General features: G+C 36.4%; 3 protein-coding genes across 9 annotated transcripts; all 3 read right to left on the bottom strand.

Annotated features, from left to right (window-relative positions):
• Positions 1 to 56: 56 nt before the first annotated feature.
• LOC130720600 (histone-lysine N-methyltransferase EZA1-like) lies at positions 57 to 9,465 on the bottom strand. Of its 7 annotated transcripts, none has more exons than XM_057571263.1 (17): positions 9,188 to 9,465; positions 8,782 to 8,892; positions 7,989 to 8,260; positions 7,632 to 7,793; positions 7,402 to 7,486; positions 7,102 to 7,257; positions 6,971 to 7,018; positions 6,819 to 6,878; positions 5,798 to 6,417; positions 4,378 to 4,531; positions 3,064 to 3,287; positions 2,518 to 2,649; positions 1,436 to 1,523; positions 1,264 to 1,311; positions 980 to 1,189; positions 763 to 840; positions 57 to 647 (listed from the first exon to the last, which is right to left on the bottom strand). In XM_057571263.1, exons 1-17 carry the CDS (start codon positions 9,227 to 9,229, stop codon positions 456 to 458), a joined length of 2,682 nt encoding a protein of 893 aa, XP_057427246.1. In that variant the 5' UTR covers positions 9,230 to 9,465; the 3' UTR covers positions 57 to 455. The 7 variants fall into 7 exon arrangements, with proteins under 7 accessions (XP_057427246.1, XP_057427247.1, XP_057427245.1 ...); XM_057571264.1 differs by having other exon boundaries at positions 5,798 to 6,414; XM_057571262.1 differs by having other exon boundaries at positions 6,819 to 6,890; positions 8,782 to 8,886.
• A 1,148-nt stretch (positions 9,466 to 10,613) lies between these two features.
• On the bottom strand, positions 10,614 to 12,577 carry LOC130720181 (scarecrow-like protein 18). Its single transcript, XM_057570805.1, has one exon. The coding sequence runs from the start codon at positions 12,493 to 12,495 to the stop codon at positions 10,834 to 10,836; it is 1,662 nt and encodes a 553-aa protein (XP_057426788.1). The 5' UTR covers positions 12,496 to 12,577; the 3' UTR covers positions 10,614 to 10,833.
• A 2,212-nt stretch (positions 12,578 to 14,789) lies between these two features.
• On the bottom strand, positions 14,790 to 16,085 carry LOC130721295 (uncharacterized). The gene has a single exon (XM_057572062.1). The coding sequence runs from the start codon at positions 15,961 to 15,963 to the stop codon at positions 15,037 to 15,039; it is 927 nt and encodes a 308-aa protein (XP_057428045.1). The 5' UTR covers positions 15,964 to 16,085; the 3' UTR covers positions 14,790 to 15,036.
• Between the last annotated feature and the right edge of the window lie 2,439 nt (positions 16,086 to 18,524).

The raw sequence follows: 18,524 nt of genomic DNA, 5'->3' as shown, positions 1-18,524 counted from the left end.
AAGTGAGTCTTACTAGCATATTTCATTTTGAAATTGTCTTGAATTTAAGTCCCAGGAAACTGTAATTGTGCATGTATATGTATATATAGCACTCCTTATTTTCACTATTAGCAAATAGCAAAGATTTACCTTATTCATGGAAAAAAGAAAAAGATGCCAAATAAGCATACATCCAAAAGGAAATTCTATACTTTTGTTACCACTGCTAGGCTAATTTCTAGCTTATTGCCCTCAACATTTGTATTTGCTTCATCTCTTACCCATTTTATTGTATAACCATGTCATATCTCCATAACTTAAGGTATATTAGCATCAGCATACCAATTACTCATTTCCTTATTCAGTCACAGTTGCTTGAGTCTTCTGGTGTGATGTCACAACTTTATCTGTGTATAGAATATACAGGTAGAAGCCAAAAATGTGTGTACATGCTGGACCTTGGCCATGGCTCATCATCAATGAGACTGGTGTTTCTTTGCTCTGCCTTGAGGAACTGCTGATTCATCTCTCTTGGAACCCTCTGGTTTACGAGCCCATGGGGGCGCTTGATCTGGACCGTAGCGATAATCATAGAAGAGCTCCTCACTAGCTTCAATGTGTTCCTTGGCGAATATCCCTACTCGGTGATCTCCAGCAACCAGCATTACCTATGAAAGTGGTGCAATAGGCCAATTATTGTGACAATTTCTAAGATCATGTACACGCTACTAAGCACAAAGGGCAAGTTTTAAAACTCCCAAAAACTTGAGTTTATGGACTCACCTTTGCATAGCAGTTGGGGTTTGATGAGTGGTTTGCAAATTTCAACTTGTCTCCTTTGCGATAAGCATCGAGAACGTACTGTGAAGAAACAGATAGCAGATTTAAGGTCTAAAATAAACAGTTTGAAATCCCAACATGTTATAGCTTGACACGAGGGAAAAAGAAGTATAACAAATCAATATATGATGACACACTTATAAATTACAAGGAAGCTCACAGCAATTTGAGAAAAGCCAGAGTAGCCGATGTTAAGAGAAAAAAGTAAAAGTAGACCATGCTGAGACAATGAGACACATGCCTGATCATTTAAGTCAAAAAGGAAAGATGAATTCGCACGATCATATATTTTCCCACGTTTATCAGCTTCTCGGTGGGAGATCAGTTCACCAGTGTACTCTCCTAGGTAATCATTTTTGTTAACAGGGTTCTGAAATGTCACCACAGATTGTAAGGGGAACAAGCTAATATTATTAGAAAACAAACAAATCCGTTAATCTTAACCTTCAAGAAGGCTCCCCATCCAGCAATATCAGACTTTGCCAAGAGAATCTGATACAGACAAAAACAAAAAACTATGTGAGACACAAATACTTACATGCATTATGCATTCAGAATTTTGATTCATGAGAATGAAATTCTGATGATTTTATCAACTAAGCTTAGAAGTACTAACCCTCTGTTGTTGCCTTAACAGAAGCCTCATATTGCCGCATTGACCTTCTCCATGCCGAGGTGGCTCCCCTAGCGAACCATCCCCGCAGCTGTATAGAGAAGGTAGCGTTTAAAAGTATTCATAAGGATTAGAGTGGAAGGGGGACCCCAGAGTCCAAATAACATGTAAAAGTGGAACAGTTTAAGATATTTTGAACCGACACAGAACTAAAGGGAATTAAAGTGGGTGTCAAACTAGAAGATAAAGGTGAAGCAGATAGTTATCAATTCATGGTTTGTAGAGTTTCTTTCATCTTTTTTCTGTTTTTTTTTTCTTCTTCTTAAGAGTGGGGGAATTGAGATTCTGAGATGCTTATTTCAGTAGCAAAGGTATCTGTCCAGAATTCACCTTTTTCCAGAGGTGCCTTGCATTTTTACACCAAGTAAATTCTATTAAAAGTTCTAAGAAATCAACAATTACAGTCAATATAGTTCAATAAGAATACAAAGGAATTTAGGCAGTTTCAAGAACAGCAAAAAGGAGCTTGTAGCTTTCTTAAAGAAAATGGAGATTTCACCTCAACTATATGTTAATTCATAGCTGTAAGAGATATTTGGCATCTTGCCAACACTGATATCAGACAAGATGGATATTGCACAAGGTCACCGTTTGTCATTTCTCATATGTGAACCACAGCCAAATGCACCCTACATGTTTAATCCCTCTTTCATTCTTAATGGGAATGGGGTATAACAATAAAGTACCCAAAGGTCATCTTCAACCATCTCGCATTGAAGCATTTATTTAATTGATAAATTTTCTGAAGCATAGCTGCTAAATATTAATATTTAAATAGTGTGCTGAACTTTTGATGCATGAAGCTGTCATATGGACCGGTGAATATTTGCTGAAACAATAATACTTGTATAAACCATAAATAAATCAGTTAAAAAAAACCATACATAAATAATATTATCACAAAGTTGTAACTTAGGTTTCTGTGGTCAGTGCAGGAATTGTGAAAGGTTTAGTTGAGAAATGTAAATCCAAAAAAGTCTACAGGCATAAAATCAAGTTCACAGTGAAAATATTTGGCACATTACCTAACCCAGCAATTTCGACAGACATCTGGGTCACATTCACGTCCAGCAGCAAAGCATGGACATTGTCGGCTTCTGCATTGACTCTTGGCACAATGGCATCCTCTGAACCGGTTTTTGCAGCTCTTTGAACAACTGCAGGTATAAGAAATTATTATTTAAATCACAATTTGTCAACAATGATGTTACATGATTCTACAGAACAGTTCACAAGTTAACTTGAAAATACATTTTATAGGAGCTTTGCCAAACTTGGAAAAATGTTTTGAAGAAATAACAAAATATTAACAGATAGTAAGTTACATATTTCTTGTCATTTAGAAATGAATGATCATTTCTTGTTTTTGAGTTCGGAAGCTTAGCTAATCAAGTAAAACCCTATTTGATCGTCTATCCGGATCAATCTCATTGGACTTCATCATATGTGCTTAGATTCCACACACTAATACAAACAAACCAACATACGACCACGAGAAGTAAATATCTTGCAATTTTTCTCTTGGATTGCATTACTCTAAAAGCTACAAAATCAAATGAAAAGTGACATACCCACAATATTTTTCGCAGCAAGTTCCACCATTCATACAAGAACAATCCTTTCCACACATTGACTGACATCCACATGGTGTATACTGCTGGCAAGATTGGTTCTTTCCATCAGCAATCCTTTTCCATATTGATGGATGGCCAGCAGACTTCCAAGAATATTTAAACTTTCTTGTTTTGCCCCTCTTTCTCAGCAGCGTCCGTGACCTAGATGATATGTCTTGGTCCTAACATGAAAACCCATATTCAACAAGAATTTTGTGGCATATAAATAGTAGGGTACTCATAAAGATTTGCAGCTGTCAGAACAAAAAATTGGATAATAAATTCAAGTGAGGGAAAACTGAACATTCATAAGTTAAATTTCAGCACAAGATTAAGTGGGTATAAATATTATCCTTGTTTCAAAGCCTATAGAACTCTTGCATAATGTGTGCTAGAGATAAAACCATTCAAGTGTCTTAGCTAACAGCTGAAGTTTCTAAAATAGTGGGTTCTTGACAGAAACTACTGACTTGTTTGGGTAAACAACTTAAGTAAGCTCTTTTGTCAATAAACACTTATCACATAAGCACTTATTCATAAATTTGTTCTTATTCATAACCTAATGTGATAAGAATATCCAAATGACCTCAAAAGAGCTTATAAGTAGGTCATTAACTATTAAATATATGAATAAGTGCAAGAGAAGCTCCAATAAGCTCTACCAAATGCAATGGTATGAAATAGGAAAAGAATATACACCAGTTCATAAGGACAACTAAATCCTTTTGCATGACAACCTATACATAACCTGGTTATTGGGAAACCAGATATAAAGTGAATAAGTGCATATTATGCTCTTCTATTATGAGAAATCCTGCACAGCTGGGAGCATTATGCTTTTTTTTCTGTGCTCGTTCCAGTTTTTACTAATAAATTGTCTATCACATCTCTAGATTGGGATCACTTCCTATAATAATAACTATTCATATTTTTTAGTTTAATGCCTAATGAGATTATCAAGATGCTAATTTTCCTATGTAGCCAAGAAATTTCAGATATAATGAGGTTGGATATATAATTTTTCCGAAACAAAAAATTCAGTCATAATCTTTTTTGCACATTAAAGCAACCTAGGCTTATCACACCGGCGGGGCTTTTTGGTACATCATATATGGAAAATTTTATTTTCCATCTTCAGCAAAGAGCAAGCCTTCCCCCACCCCAAAAGAAAATACAAAAAGAAAAAAATAAAGAACAAAAAATCAATACAAAAAGAGAAGACAGTGGAATACAGAGTAATGAAGATGGAAAATGAAAGCTTATAATTCTCACTTGGCACTCTGCATCAAATTTTCCCTTGTCGTCCATGATTGAACTAGATGCAGCAAAAGACCCGTAGGGCATCAACACTCCTCCAGCATGCATGTAACTAGCTATTTCCATACAAGTCTTCAAACCAGAAAGCAAGTTCCTTGCTATGAGACAACTGCATTGTATGAGTATTGAGTACCACATGGCGTGAGCACAAACTCTGGAAAATTAGACCTTTACATAAAATATGATCTTTATGACAAGAAAATGAACTGTGATTTAATTTCGTTTACTTAGTGTTTGTTTGGCATGGACATGAGTTATCAATTTTTTGTTTGGAAATAGAAATTTCAAAATAAAATGTGTTAATACCATCGTAGCCGCTCCACACCCTCCACCACCGTTGTGAGCAAACACCTTTTACCATCGTCACATGACTCTCTCCACCACTAACTACAACCTGACACTATCCACTATCGTCGTTGCCCGACTACCTCTATCATTGCCACCACCAAGCACCCTCCACCATCGCCACTTGACTCCCTTCATTACCACTGCCACCACCTGGCGCCTTTTACTACTACTGTTGTGGCCCAACACCATTTACCACCACCCCTAGCAACCTCCACCGCCACGGTTGTCGCTGCCAAGCACTCTCCTCCGCCAAGACTTGGCTTCTTCTACTTGCACCACTGCCAAACACCTTCCACTATTGCCAACTCCACTACTCAACTCTCTCCACTTCTGCTATCGCTCGACACTGTCCACCACCATATAGGGTACTAAAATGTGTCGACTGTGGTGGAGGGTTTTAGCGAAGAAAGGTTGAAGGATGCTGGATGATGAGGGTAATGGTGAAGGGTGTCGGCTGATGGCAACAGTGGAGAGGTGTCCAGCAGCGGTGGTAGAGGTCCTTGACAGCGACGATGATAGCAACCGAGAAATGATAATATTTGAAACTTAATAAAACTAGAAACCACAAAAATCTTAAATTAAAATCATAAAACAAAAAATTAGTTTTGGTTTTTATAAATTTTGAAACTTAACTAACAACCAAACCAAACAAAGCCTTAGGAGTTAGGAAGCATTAGCTACGGTTGAGTTTACTACAATGTGGTTTTAAAGTTTACATACCTGTCTCTTTTTTTCATAACCATTCATGTTTTCAAGAGGATTAATTGAAAATGAAACTAAAACAAGAGGATGGATTTGTAGGATTTAGGGACAAAAGTACGAGTTACTTCCAACACAAGGCCAAAAGAAATATTAATAATAAGTAATGAAGTATGATATAACAAAAATCTCACTTAAACAGTGCGTAAAAAGGGCAACACAAAACATATACTAGACACAAGAAAGTCTCCCCACATGCACACTTCAAACTATATACCGTCCTAGCATTTACATAATAGTGTGAGGTGAAACTCTGAAAGATTCATACCTGTTTCTTCCGAACATTTCTACTCCCTTCAAGTATAAGTCTTTCTCCAGAGGTTTCCAGTCCGAGAGACTTAGCATCCCATCAACTTGCCCTCCCATTGAATTGAACAACTTATTAAATTCTGTCTCATTTGTGACATCTTTTGGTCCATCCTTGACACTCTCATCATGCTCACCATGGCAAGTGCTAGAAGAAAATATTAATTTATTTGAAGGATGTTCTACAGATTTTCCCGAAACTCCATGTTTACTTTCACCACATGCGTCCAAATTAAGGTTCTCGTTATTATCACTTATTGCAGTGACTGTATCATCGGAGATTCTCTTCAGCTTTTTACAAGAATTGTGAGAATCATCAGGAGGTAATATAGAGGAGTCACATAGTGCTGTATCTGATTGATTTGTGACCTTCCGTTTCCCCAAATTTTCTGAGACAGGAACATTCAAATTGAGATTTTCATGACCAGCCATTTCTGTCGGAAGTGTAGCACCCTGATTACCAAGTTCCCCTGCACTGGAGGGTGCCAATATCCCGTCAGCCTCTTCTATAATTGTAGTTTTTTTATCCTGAAAAGACTCACGAGTTGAATCTCCCGACACACTTTTGATAACCTTTAACTGCTGCCAAGTGAAAAGTCAATCAGTCTTGATACATTTTCCCTATAAAATATATAAGAAGCATTGTAACTGGGTGCAAAAGTTGGCATGTGTAGATAGATACGACATGCAGGAATCATTTGTCATATATGAAGTGGAAATCAAATCTTGCCAAGGATACATGCCTCATATATTTAGTAGAACTACTTCCAATGTAAATCAACAAAACAGAGAAATGCCACCATATTTACCATATGCCAATTCCAAAGTCAGTGAAAACATCCTAAACGGGATACCAGCAGAGTAAAAAATATAACCCATTTTTATCTCTTTGAAAACTGAAAACAAGTAGAAGACTAGAACTTATATTTTCTTATCTGCCTCAAAATATAAAAATGCTTCAAAACTCAGGCAAAGCAGAATACCTGAAGGTAACACTGATCACTGCATGGTTTCCTGTCACCTTCAGGCCCAGGCAAAACTGTCTGCATTTCACTCTGAAGTAAACAATCAAATTCACTCTATGGATGAAGTAATACAGATTGAGTTGTAAATAATATAGGGCACAGCTCCTTACAGGATATATTAAAGGTTGAGAACATCCATGCAGGCGACAGTCAAAAATCTGCCGCAGGAAAGCAGAAAAGTAAAGACATACTCACTATGATGATGATAAAAAAGAGAAAAAGATGATGATTTAGCACACACCAGGCACCGGCGACAGAAAAGGTTATCGAAAGAATCTAATGCAGCACTCAAACTTTTCTCTGGACATATGCCAATATGAGATTTGTATTCTCCTGAGCCTTCTGAATGACGGCCTAACCTACCATTGTTATTTTCCTTGATACTTTTGTACCTCTCCTGCACATGTTCACAAAAAACAGTTTCTCCAAGATATGAAAATAGCTTCTCCGTATAAATCCCCAAGGTGTAATATATGTTTTCAATGATTAAGATTGACATCAATCAAGCATATAATTACTTCCACATGTTATTCTAGATTACCTGAATTTCTAAACTGGTGCCCCCAACAAACTTGCTAACAATATTCAATACCTCCTCATTTATTCCATGTTCCTCAAATGCCATCCTAGTAAATTCAATAGTTAAGACAGCACTTCTAGAGTTGAGAAACTTTGAATGTTTGAATAAAGATGGGAAGGTATGGGCTATGAGTTTAAGTACATTATTAAAATTCATTTTAAATCAAATCTATGATCTTCACTTTAACTTACCATATAGCACGGTCTTCAGCCTCAGAAAATTCATGTTTTTCTTCCTCAGGTTCTGTTAACTCTTCCTCACTGTCACTACATATCAGTGCTTCACTTCCATGTTGATCATAGTAGATACGTCTTCTTCCAACAACTGACTGATCTTCAGCCATTCTCTGATTTCTGATATTGTGAAAGATTTTTAAATAGTATAAATACATTATAAAATCTGTATACACTCATCAATATATTTTGAAATCTCACTTTCAATTTAAAATGAATTAAATTTCAAGTAGCAGGTAGTTTCAATTTAGCAAAGAATTACAAATCAGGAACAATAGGACAGAAATTCAAAATATTTGCAAGTTAAAAAAATACTTGTCCAAAAATATCCAAGATGTATATGGTGGTAATCTTTCAATATGTGGAATCTTGATGCTTGTAGCAGATGATACATCTTGATTGTTATAGTCTTTGTCCCCTGAAGCCTGAGAGAAACCATTAAGTTTACATAAAGGATGGCCGATCCTGGAGGAAAGAAGTGAATGTGTCCTATTTTCCTCCGTCTGTGAAGAGTCCCTGGTTGATATTGCTGACACGACTCTTGAAATATGACATTCTAGCATCTTCTCATTCTTTTGAAGTTTTTCCTACAAAAATATCACTAGGGTTATTTGCAAGCAGACTAGAAGCCTATTTGCTTAACCATTGAAAACTCCTCACACCTATGTTCAAGCAGAAGCAAAATATAAAATAAATAAAAAAACTACTTTCCCATTCATCCCCTAGTAACTTGTGCAGTGGATTCTAAATGGATGAACAAACATAGCACAACATGGTGTACAAAAAGAAGCTATCTCAACCTTCCATTTCCCAGTCCAAATTATCAATCATGAACATGATGTTGTTCCAAGAAACACTGCTAAGGTAAAATTATTGCTGAAAGTCTCAACCATATATGTATAACCAAACAAATCAGAAATTTTACCACAATGTAAAAGCAAACATAAAAAGAAGCAATTTTTGCGGCACCCTCATACTACATGTTGATTATGTTACCATGTTCCTGCCATTTCCCTAAAAAAACTATCTTATGAGCAAACAAACTACAAAAAGTTGGAGCCTTTTGAAGAATCAAGCTATATGATCACACACCCAATTACAAACTTACTTTAACGTATACAATTCTCTCTTCCTGGATTTGCTTTTTCAGCTGATTTATCTTGGTGTACAAGTTGTTCCCAACACCAACAGCATAATTTTCTGGCTCTTCATGCTGTTTCTGTCAATATCATATTATCATAGAAAACACAGAGTTACATACATTTAAAAAACAAATAATCACTTGGCACTATATATTGACAGTGTATCTTTTTGAAAAGGAATTAGCATGAACGAAACACAGGTTGAAATTGAAGATAAAGGGTGATCGAAAAGCCCTACTACTAGTGAATTGAATAGCTGTTGTAGTGTTTCAAGTAGAGAACATTACAGAGAATTCTGAACTATCTGATTCAATTCAATAATCTAGAAAGGTAATAATCAAACTCGAGGAAGAAAGAGGGAGAGAGACTAACTCGAGGAAGTTTGAGAGCAGAGTCCGTAGGTTTGGACACCATGGAAATGGAAGGGATCAGAGTGAGTCAATTGATCAAAGGAGGAAGAAGAAGAACGAGAGAGAAAAACGCACACTCGCTCTGTAAATGGTGGTTTTTGTTGGTAAATATCTGACATGGCCTACTACATCGGAACGTAATTTCAGCTGCTGTGTCCGTGTTGTTCTTTTCCGCCACTATCTACGGCCACCATTTCTTATTCCTTCCAATTTATCTTTTTTGAAAAGCACCCTCTTCATGTCACATCTTTATCTTTTTTGTGTCTTTTAATCTCTCATTAAATACTTCAAACAATTGATGCATGTTATGTTCTTGTTCTACAAAAGAATTTGACAAACTTGGATGTGCTAATCTATCAAGGTGGAAAAAGTGAGACATTGCAATTATGGAGTTGTTCTCTCTTTGATGAGATTGACTTTCACATGAGAACTTCTCACTTGAGGAGACTTTCCTGTAATAATGACATCTCGTACGAGAAGACTGACAAAGCAGGAGGACTACTCACTTGAGTAGTCTTTTTCAAAATAGTGGCGTCTCATGTTAGGAGACTGACAAGACATGAGAGCTCCTCACTTTAGAAGTCTTTCTCAGAACCGCCTACAACTAGTCAACGTAATAATGATGAAATTGTTGACTAATGAAAAGTCTTGGCTCTAGGCGCATTTATGACAAAGAGGTCACTACAAGTGTGAAGTTTATGCAAAAGGTGGACACCTAGACATCTTACATGGCCCCAAAACTACCATAGATTGGTAAACATTTTTAAAATACAATATTTTAGTAAATATTTTATTTTTTAAAATTTATTTTAAAAAAATAATCGGCAAACAACCCAAAGTGAAGTTTAGTTAGAGTAAGCACACTTCTATGGGTAATTTTGAATATATTCATTCATATTTATGAGAACCTTCACCTTTAGAGCCTCATAATGGATGCAAGTACTTTATAACGTTCGATAATGTTTAAAAACAAAAACTAAATAACAAATTAGTATAAATATAATACACTACTAACAAGGTTGGAATGATAATAAGCAAGTTAGACCCCGTAAAGATTAAAATACAAATTAGAATCTCATGAAAGACATTTGTTAGATTGAGTTTACCTTAAATTTAGGTATTCTTAATCCTCAAATTTCCCCTCGTCAATTTCGGCATTTTCTTCTATCTTGCAGAAGACATCAATAAGCAACTTAAACTCTTTGCAATATACTCTTCATACAATTTCAGTATAGGGTGCACCATTCTAGTATCCATCATCATATATACATGTGTTCATTTATATATTTTTTCAAGGGGTTAACTCATTATAATTTCTTAATTAATTATCTTTCTTCAAAACTTCATTCTCAGCTTGAATCAGAGGGATTTATGGTGCTCTACTTCAGCTTGCTGGAACCAGCAACTTTCCCTTTCAGCCTGCTCAAACAAAACTCTTTGGATTACCAAGCAGAACCCTTTCTACAAATAGGGCACATGAAATTTTCTTTTTCCATATATGACCATAATATCTTGTTTGAAATGAAACCACTTCCAAGAAGTCATATAATCACTTTTACACATAAGCTACAAGTTAATCAGAGATGTTCACTAGATAGATATAATTAATCAGGGAAACTTCCAAGCTGAGATTGAATGAATTGGGGTCCCCTTCCATCCAATTAACAGACACTTGCCATTCTTGTCTATGGTGCAGGAATTCCCACAAGCAAACTTTTTAGCAACCAAGTTAGCTTGGTACACTGCTGACTCACTCAATCTAGTTTCCACCATTCTGTACCTTGCAAAGAACCTTCTCCAAACATCAATCTTCACACTCCTAACTGTCCTCTCTCTATCCTCCATAGCAACAATATTTCTTATCTTCTCAGATAGCATTTCTTCAATTCTCATTCTGCACTCATGCTCCTCTTTCATGCAGGTATCAAGGCAGTCAAAATATGCTGAGTAGTAGAACAATGCTTCCACAAAGCGATTCACAAAGGATGGTGAGTTATGATTTGCCTCCACTCCAAGGTTTATCATTATATTTGGCTTGATTTTTCTTAACACCTTCATCAAATTCTCCAAGGAATCCGAATCTGACACCAGAGACCTCAGGAAATAAGGAGAGTACACAGCCACAGCTTCATCATCTTCAACATCAAATTGCTCTACCTTGATCTCCATCATGTCTGTAACAAAAATCATGTTATATGAAAAGGGTAAGTTCAAGGACTCAGCAAAACTCATTAACCTTTTCCCTGTCTCTTCTATCTTGGTCTTGTTTGCAACTCCAACTGCAGTGATCTTCAGAATCTCAACTGGATTTTCCTGCCTCTCTGATAATGCTTGCATCAAACCTGTGCACATCACCCCACAGCCAATGTTAATGTTTATCAGATGGATTTTGGTTCCGGATGCAACATTTTCCAGTATAGCTTGCACACCAGCGAATTGCATTACTTGATAGAAAGGCATTTTTTGATGGCATAAAATGGTTATGTTGGTGTCAACCTCCAATAGCTCAATCAAATGCCTTTCTTTAACTCTCTCATCACTTCCCTTCAGTGTTGTCCCATTTTCTTTGTTGATTCTTTCTTGGAGTGCTTGAGCGAAGTGAAAGATAACTCTCTGAACTGCACTTCCATGATGTGGTGAATTCCCCTGAAAATTTTGAAGTAAGAAGCTTGCACGTTCAAATTGTTGGCAACTTACCCTCTCTGCTGCTGCAAGAAGAAGCTGAGCAAGTTCAATGTCTTTGATTTCTTCCTCAGAGAAACCACTGAAACCATTTGCATATGGGTGCATTGGAGTGCAGAGATTGTCTTGCCATTGTGTTGAACTTGAGTGTTGGATAAACCTTGCTCCAGCTACTCTTAATATGTCTTCAGTTGACAACTTCAGAGGACTTGCACAAGTTTTGGTTTTGCTTAGAATATTTTGCCCCCTTGGCCTCTTGAACCTGCTTCCATAATTTTTCAAGAGATCCAGTGATGCCAAAGATGATGGTGGAACCTGCTTATTGGACCCAACAAGGTGCTTATTGAATCCAAAAAACTGTGAACTTTCCACTCCTCGATTCTTTTGCTCCTTAGGTTCTTGAAATGCAGCTTTTGGTTCCAGAGCAGGTTCAAAGTAGAAATCTTGAAACATCAAGTTATCAAAACTGAAATGATCATGTTGTTGTTGCTGCTGCTGGTTTTGCTCTTTGGAGAAATGATCTTCCTTCTCATGTTCAGTAGTTGGAGGAGGATTGCTAGTATTGGTCAATCCTCCGAGTAATTGCATGTTTGGAAATTCTTCTAAGATGCTTTTTAAAGAGAAACTTTTTTGAGTAGCTTCTAAGTTCTAGAATTGATTATGTGCTATAATTCCGTTAAGAGAAACTATGTTTCCACTTCTTAGTGGGACACAAATTCCTCTTTTATAGAACCATAACCGCCCTGGAATACATTGATATTGAAAGCTGTGAAAGAAAAATGATCACTCCCTTTCCCCGTGTCGCTTTGCAGCCGAAATCATTAATCAAGCTTAAGACAGTAACCTTGTTTAGGAAAACATCGATGTTGTTGTTTGCATTATCAATGGGGGTGGAATCATGCAACTTTGATGATAATATTTCGATACTTTCAATTCATCAATTGGACAATAGCTGCCGTCAGTCAAAATAGCTGGTTTGTCTTTAGTGAAACAAATGCAAGGGTCCAAACAAAACCATGAAGTTACACAGCTAGCGAGTATTTTATCTTTGCATGTTCCTAAGAAGTTCAGCCCTGCGTTGAAGAAGATGATTGATGGCGTTCTTTGAAGATAAGGGAATAGGGAGATTGTCTGTTTACCTAACTAACAACATACTAAAAGTTAGCAAAAATGGTTTGTTGAGATATGTTTGGAAGAACTTATTTGAGTTTATCTTATAACATAAACGTTTTTGTAAGATCATGTAAAAAGCTTATACTCTACCTATAAGTTGTTTTAAGATAATTTTCATAAGTAATTTAGATTAACTTATGGATAAGATGTTATGTTTGGGAATAGAAGAGAGAAATAAAAGGTAAGACCCGTGATGTGAAGGAAAAAAGGAGAGGGATGAGAGAATATTATAATTTTGAAAGACATACTCTACTTCAAAAATTATCTTAGAGGTGAGGATTGCACTATCATTCATAAGAACTGTCTTTATCATATCTCTAGTCAATGTGAGACCGTAACACACCTATCACACTCATAGTTGGACATATGAATCGTGAGGTTTGTAGGATTGAACATTTACAAATGCTCATATATGAGTGATATCCAATAAACGAATCTATGATAGGCTTTAATACCATATTAGAATTTAGGAGACAAAACTCTACCTCAAAACCAATTTAAAGGTGATGATTGCACTAGCCTTTATAAGGATTATCTTGATCATATCTATAGTCAATGTGATTTTAACAAAGGATTATCTTGATCATATCTATAGTCAATCTGGCCACTCCAACATATTGCATTAAGGATTAATCTCATGCTTTCAACTATTTAACCAACGACTAGTTCATATGCTACGATTAACCTGTCATTACGGCTGTCAAAGTACCTGTTATGATTTATAGATGCCAATAATAATTTTTAGGCAAATTCTGTGGTACCCATAATTTTTTGTGGGTGTGATACCCACATTAAGTTATTTAATAGATTATTACTATGTTGTTTAATGTAAATTTTACATTTTCAAATTTTATTTTACTTTTCAATTAATTTCATTCCATATAATTCATTTTTTAATGAAAAATGAACGAGTAGTGAAAGACGGACAATCATGGTGGCGATGCGCGTTAAATGACCATATTTAATGGAAGAACAAAGATTAAAAAACAGAACAAACAAATTTCACGTCTCTGACAATGAAATACTACATTACTATGATATAATAAAATCGAACTTTTAATGGACATATAAGTTTTTACATTAAATTTAACTCATTTTAGGTACCACACCTTGAATTGACTCAAGGTAACACAGCAAGCACCATAATTTTATATTATATCTCTAAATGCATGTTTGAGTTTTTCAGATTAATGCTTCCATCTAGATGATCTCGTGCATATTGGCTCATTTTACATATTACATCATTTTTATTTATTTTTTATTACAAGATTTCATCATTTTGTATTTTTGGGAAAACAAGATCCGAATATTTTACTTTTGTTGCATAACAGCACTACTTCTTAAATCATAAAAAAAAAGTATACTATACATGCTATTGTAAGGGAAAAAAAAATTAAAAAGTGAGTTGGAGTTACGTGAAATTGCAACATTTGATTTGAACTGCTGGAGATCCGTATTAAAACTCATTAACATTGACCTTAGTCCTTAGGTCATGGCATCATATGAATATTATCATTCAAGAACACGCAAATGGAATTCAATGAACTAAGATCAACAAGTCATATTAAAGTAGCAAATTATCAACAACTTAAGCAATAATACGGTGATCAATACAATATCATATGCAGATTAGTTACAATTTCATAAAGATGCACAATATTGTAATGTCGCTGACCACCAGAGAATTTTATAATTGAAAAGGTAGTAGAGAATTGAATCAAAGCCAACTGGATTGAGATAAGTAGAAACATGTTTTGAGTTTAATTCTCACATCTTCATACATGCATCAAGTAAAATCTCAGTTAATGACAATTTAGGTCTCTGATGGTCTAATATGCCATGACCCATTAGGCAGTAGTATACAAATGTTTTATCTCAAATTTTACCATTTTTTGTAAGAAAAAAAAAGGTGAATTGAATAAAAAAAGGAAGAAAAAATTACAAAATTAGTGAAATTTACACCTTGTCATCATTGAGGCTTGATTCCACAACAGGGGAAACTGGAACCTCTGTTACCCTTCTTCTGCAAAGAGCAACCATGAACATCCACATGAGACCTTTCACTATTCTCACCATCCCAATTGTCACAGTAACATAATAAAGCCACCACCCAATGAAATCCTTCAATTCCAACTCTCCAAATTGCTCTGATTTCTTTGCCTCCGCCATAACCACCAAACTCTCCACCTCCTCTCTCAACCTCCACCACCACAAAACACCTAAGCTCGCCGCCACCGCCACCCTCTCTATCCATTTCTCCTTCTTAGCACCGCCGAAAACAGTGTCATCCACCACCGGCCTCACCACCACTCTGTACCAAACCTGTGTTGTCTCGTGCAGACCAAGAAGAAAAAACACCTTGCTCAATAGGCTTCTCTCTGCTGCACTTTCTCCAAAACTTGAAGAAGAAGAAGAAGAAGAAGAGTTATCAAACTCAAAAATCCCAGCTGCAATGCTTGCTTCAATTCCCAGACCAACGCAGAATTGGAAAGCGCAGAGGAGAATCCATGCTATGTAGAGACTGGGTTGAAGAACAGGGGAAGTGGAAGAATCGTTCAGAAGAGTGATTTTTCCCATTAAGCCGTTGATAAGCGTGGCGATGCTGACAATGGAGACGAGGACATAGAGGATGCATGGGTTGATTTGCAGGGCGAGGGTGAAGAGAAAGGAAAAGGGTTGTTGTTGTTGTTGTGGTGAATGGAGAAACAGAGTGAAGGTTTGGAGGTAGTGTTTGGCGGCGGAGAGGGAGGCGAGGAGGAAGAAAGAGAGGGGGAGGAGGAGGCTGAGGAGTGTGATGGTGAGGAGGTGGAAGGTTGCTTTTGGGGTGGGAGCACCACCATGGTTGGAGAAGAACTCTTTGGCTTTTTGCTGCCAACGACCCATTTGTATAGAAGCTAGCAATCATGAATGAATTGAAGCATAACCAACAACTCCACCCTCTTTATTTGCAAGCCAAGGGAAGTTTAGCATTAAGGTTTTTCTATGTGCTATGTGACTTAACAACCATTTTGTGGCTATGGAGCTTAAAGGTGGTTGCCACGTCCAATGTTTACGTAGTTGACATTTTATAGGACATGGTGTTGAGTCTTTAAATATATGCATGGAGTTATGATGTGAATTAACAAAAATGGTGAACATAGATGTGGGTTTAGCGGACCATAATAGAGTTTCGTATTTTATAAATCGCAAGTTTAAAACTCCGCTAATTCTCTCTTTTTTTTTTTGGTAACTTAAAGTAAGTTTTCTATACGTGCTATTTAAGCTAAAACACTTTCACTACATTGTAAAGAGACATTATCCCTTCACCTAAATTTCGTGTAAAAGAAAATTAGCAAAATGATGAACCATTATGCGTTAGACCTATGAATAATAATAGATCCGACACTTACATTAGACTGTCATGCACAAAACATGTTTTTTATTTTTATTTTCAAACTTTCTACTTTGTGGCGGTCTAAAATCACCATAAAAGTGATTGTCCCGATACGACGATACTCTAAGCGGGTCATCTACTTTAATCAAAACCTTGATATCTTCTTATAATATATTGTTGTATTGTCAATGAAAAAACTTTTCGATGAAAGTTAATTATGAATATTCTTGTCTTGAACAAAATTACTTCCTGTGATAATGAACAATACATATGGTGTAGACAAACAAAATTAAAATTTTCTTACCCTAAATATTTATTGGATATTTGCATTAGGTGATGTATTAATCAAATCATTTTCCATAAATATATTGTATAATATATCACATTTAAGTTAGCTTTATATATATCCAATTAAAGTTTTTAATTAGTTTATCATTAGTGCATTCGTTTGGTACGGAAGGACTTTGATTTGAATAATGAGGTTGTTTGGCTGCAAATTTGATTGATTGGAATCACGTTGAAAATTGGAAGGCGCGCGTCCTTGGCTGTTCCGTGGCTGAGAATAAATTAATTCATTTCTCTACGTTAGAAAAAATAAGTAATATGAATAAATATATGTGGTGCCAAAAAAATTGGTAAGCAACATGCAAGTCATGAAGTCAGAGGAATTATGAAACTTTCATTTGGCGTGTAAGGTGCGGACTCATAGTTCTCATTTCTTTAGGCATTTATCCTTACCATTTTGAAGAAAAAATTAATAAAATGAATCTAGCAATGCATTTATCCAAACTTAGAAACATGAGTACCATCCGCACAAATGATTATCCTTATCCTAGCTAGTTTAGGGTGTGTTTGGATGCACGTTGGATCAGGCCTGATCCACGTTTAAAGACCTCAAACGTGATTTTCCCATCTCTATTGATGTTTGGATGCTAAATGCTGATCCAATTCTGGCCCCAGAATTGGATCCATCCTAACACAACAATTTGTTGCTTCAGCATCAATGCTGATCCAATTGTCCCCTCACCCTTTTACAGATCCAATTCAAGTCTATCAGATCCAATTCCTGATAAATGTATCCAAACATAAATCACGTCACTCAAACTCACGTTTACCAGATCCAATTCTTCCAGATTCAATTCTGGCCAGATCCAATTCTGCTAACGCTAATCCAAACACACACTTACTTGAAAGATTCATCAATTTGCATAAGCATATAATCACATGGCACTTTTTTACTAAATATATAGTTAAATAGTCATGTCACACTAATGAAGTATAGTTGTAATGTTATGATCCCCTCCTTGTAAAAAAAAGTTATAATGTTATGATCATGTCATATTTCCAACGCTCAATATGCTAATTTTGCATGTCAAAATGTCTCATTTTTAATTTTACTGCCACAACATCAGAGGGTAACTTTGTATTTTCCTGTCATTTTACCATTTTCCTCTTGTTCTTCCCTTTCCCTTTACCTTGGCAATTCCAGGAAAATGCTTCATCTTGCCAGTGCAACTGCAGCCAAGCTTCGATCTCCCCATTTACAAATCTAGGAACCCAGAGCTTTGATCAAATTTCAGACGGAGCAACAGCAGCCGCTAAAGGCAAAGTGAGTGAGAATGGTGTCAGGTTCAGGGATCTGCGCGAAGAGGGTGGTGGTGGATGCGCGCCACCACATGTTGGGTCGCCTCGCTTCGAAGATGGAGGAAACCACGATCCAACCCAAGATCACGCCGAACTGGATTTTCCCGGCGAGTAACTGGAAAAGGCAAAATGACATGTAGAGGAGAATAGGGCCTGATAGATCTGCGTCCTTGTGCACCGTGTGGTTCACCCAAAACGGGTTCAAACCCGATCTGACTTTTCTCCAGATTTGTTCCGGGTGGATATTGGGACGGCGGTGACATCGTCGGTGCTGTTCAGGTGAACGACGGTGGGTTCTGGAGTATATTGTTTCTTCTGATATGTTGCATTGAATTTTTTTCCCCAAACCCATTCGGTGACGACGCTGAATTGTTTCTTCTGTTATGTTGCATTTAATTTTTTGGATCTGGGAAATAGGGTCTTTGAT

Source organism: Lotus japonicus, chromosome 5, assembly GCF_012489685.1.
Source record: "Lotus japonicus ecotype B-129 chromosome 5, LjGifu_v1.2".
NCBI classification, from domain to species: domain Eukaryota; kingdom Viridiplantae; phylum Streptophyta; class Magnoliopsida; order Fabales; family Fabaceae; genus Lotus; species Lotus japonicus.
This window is presented reverse-complemented; position numbering and strand designations above follow the sequence as displayed.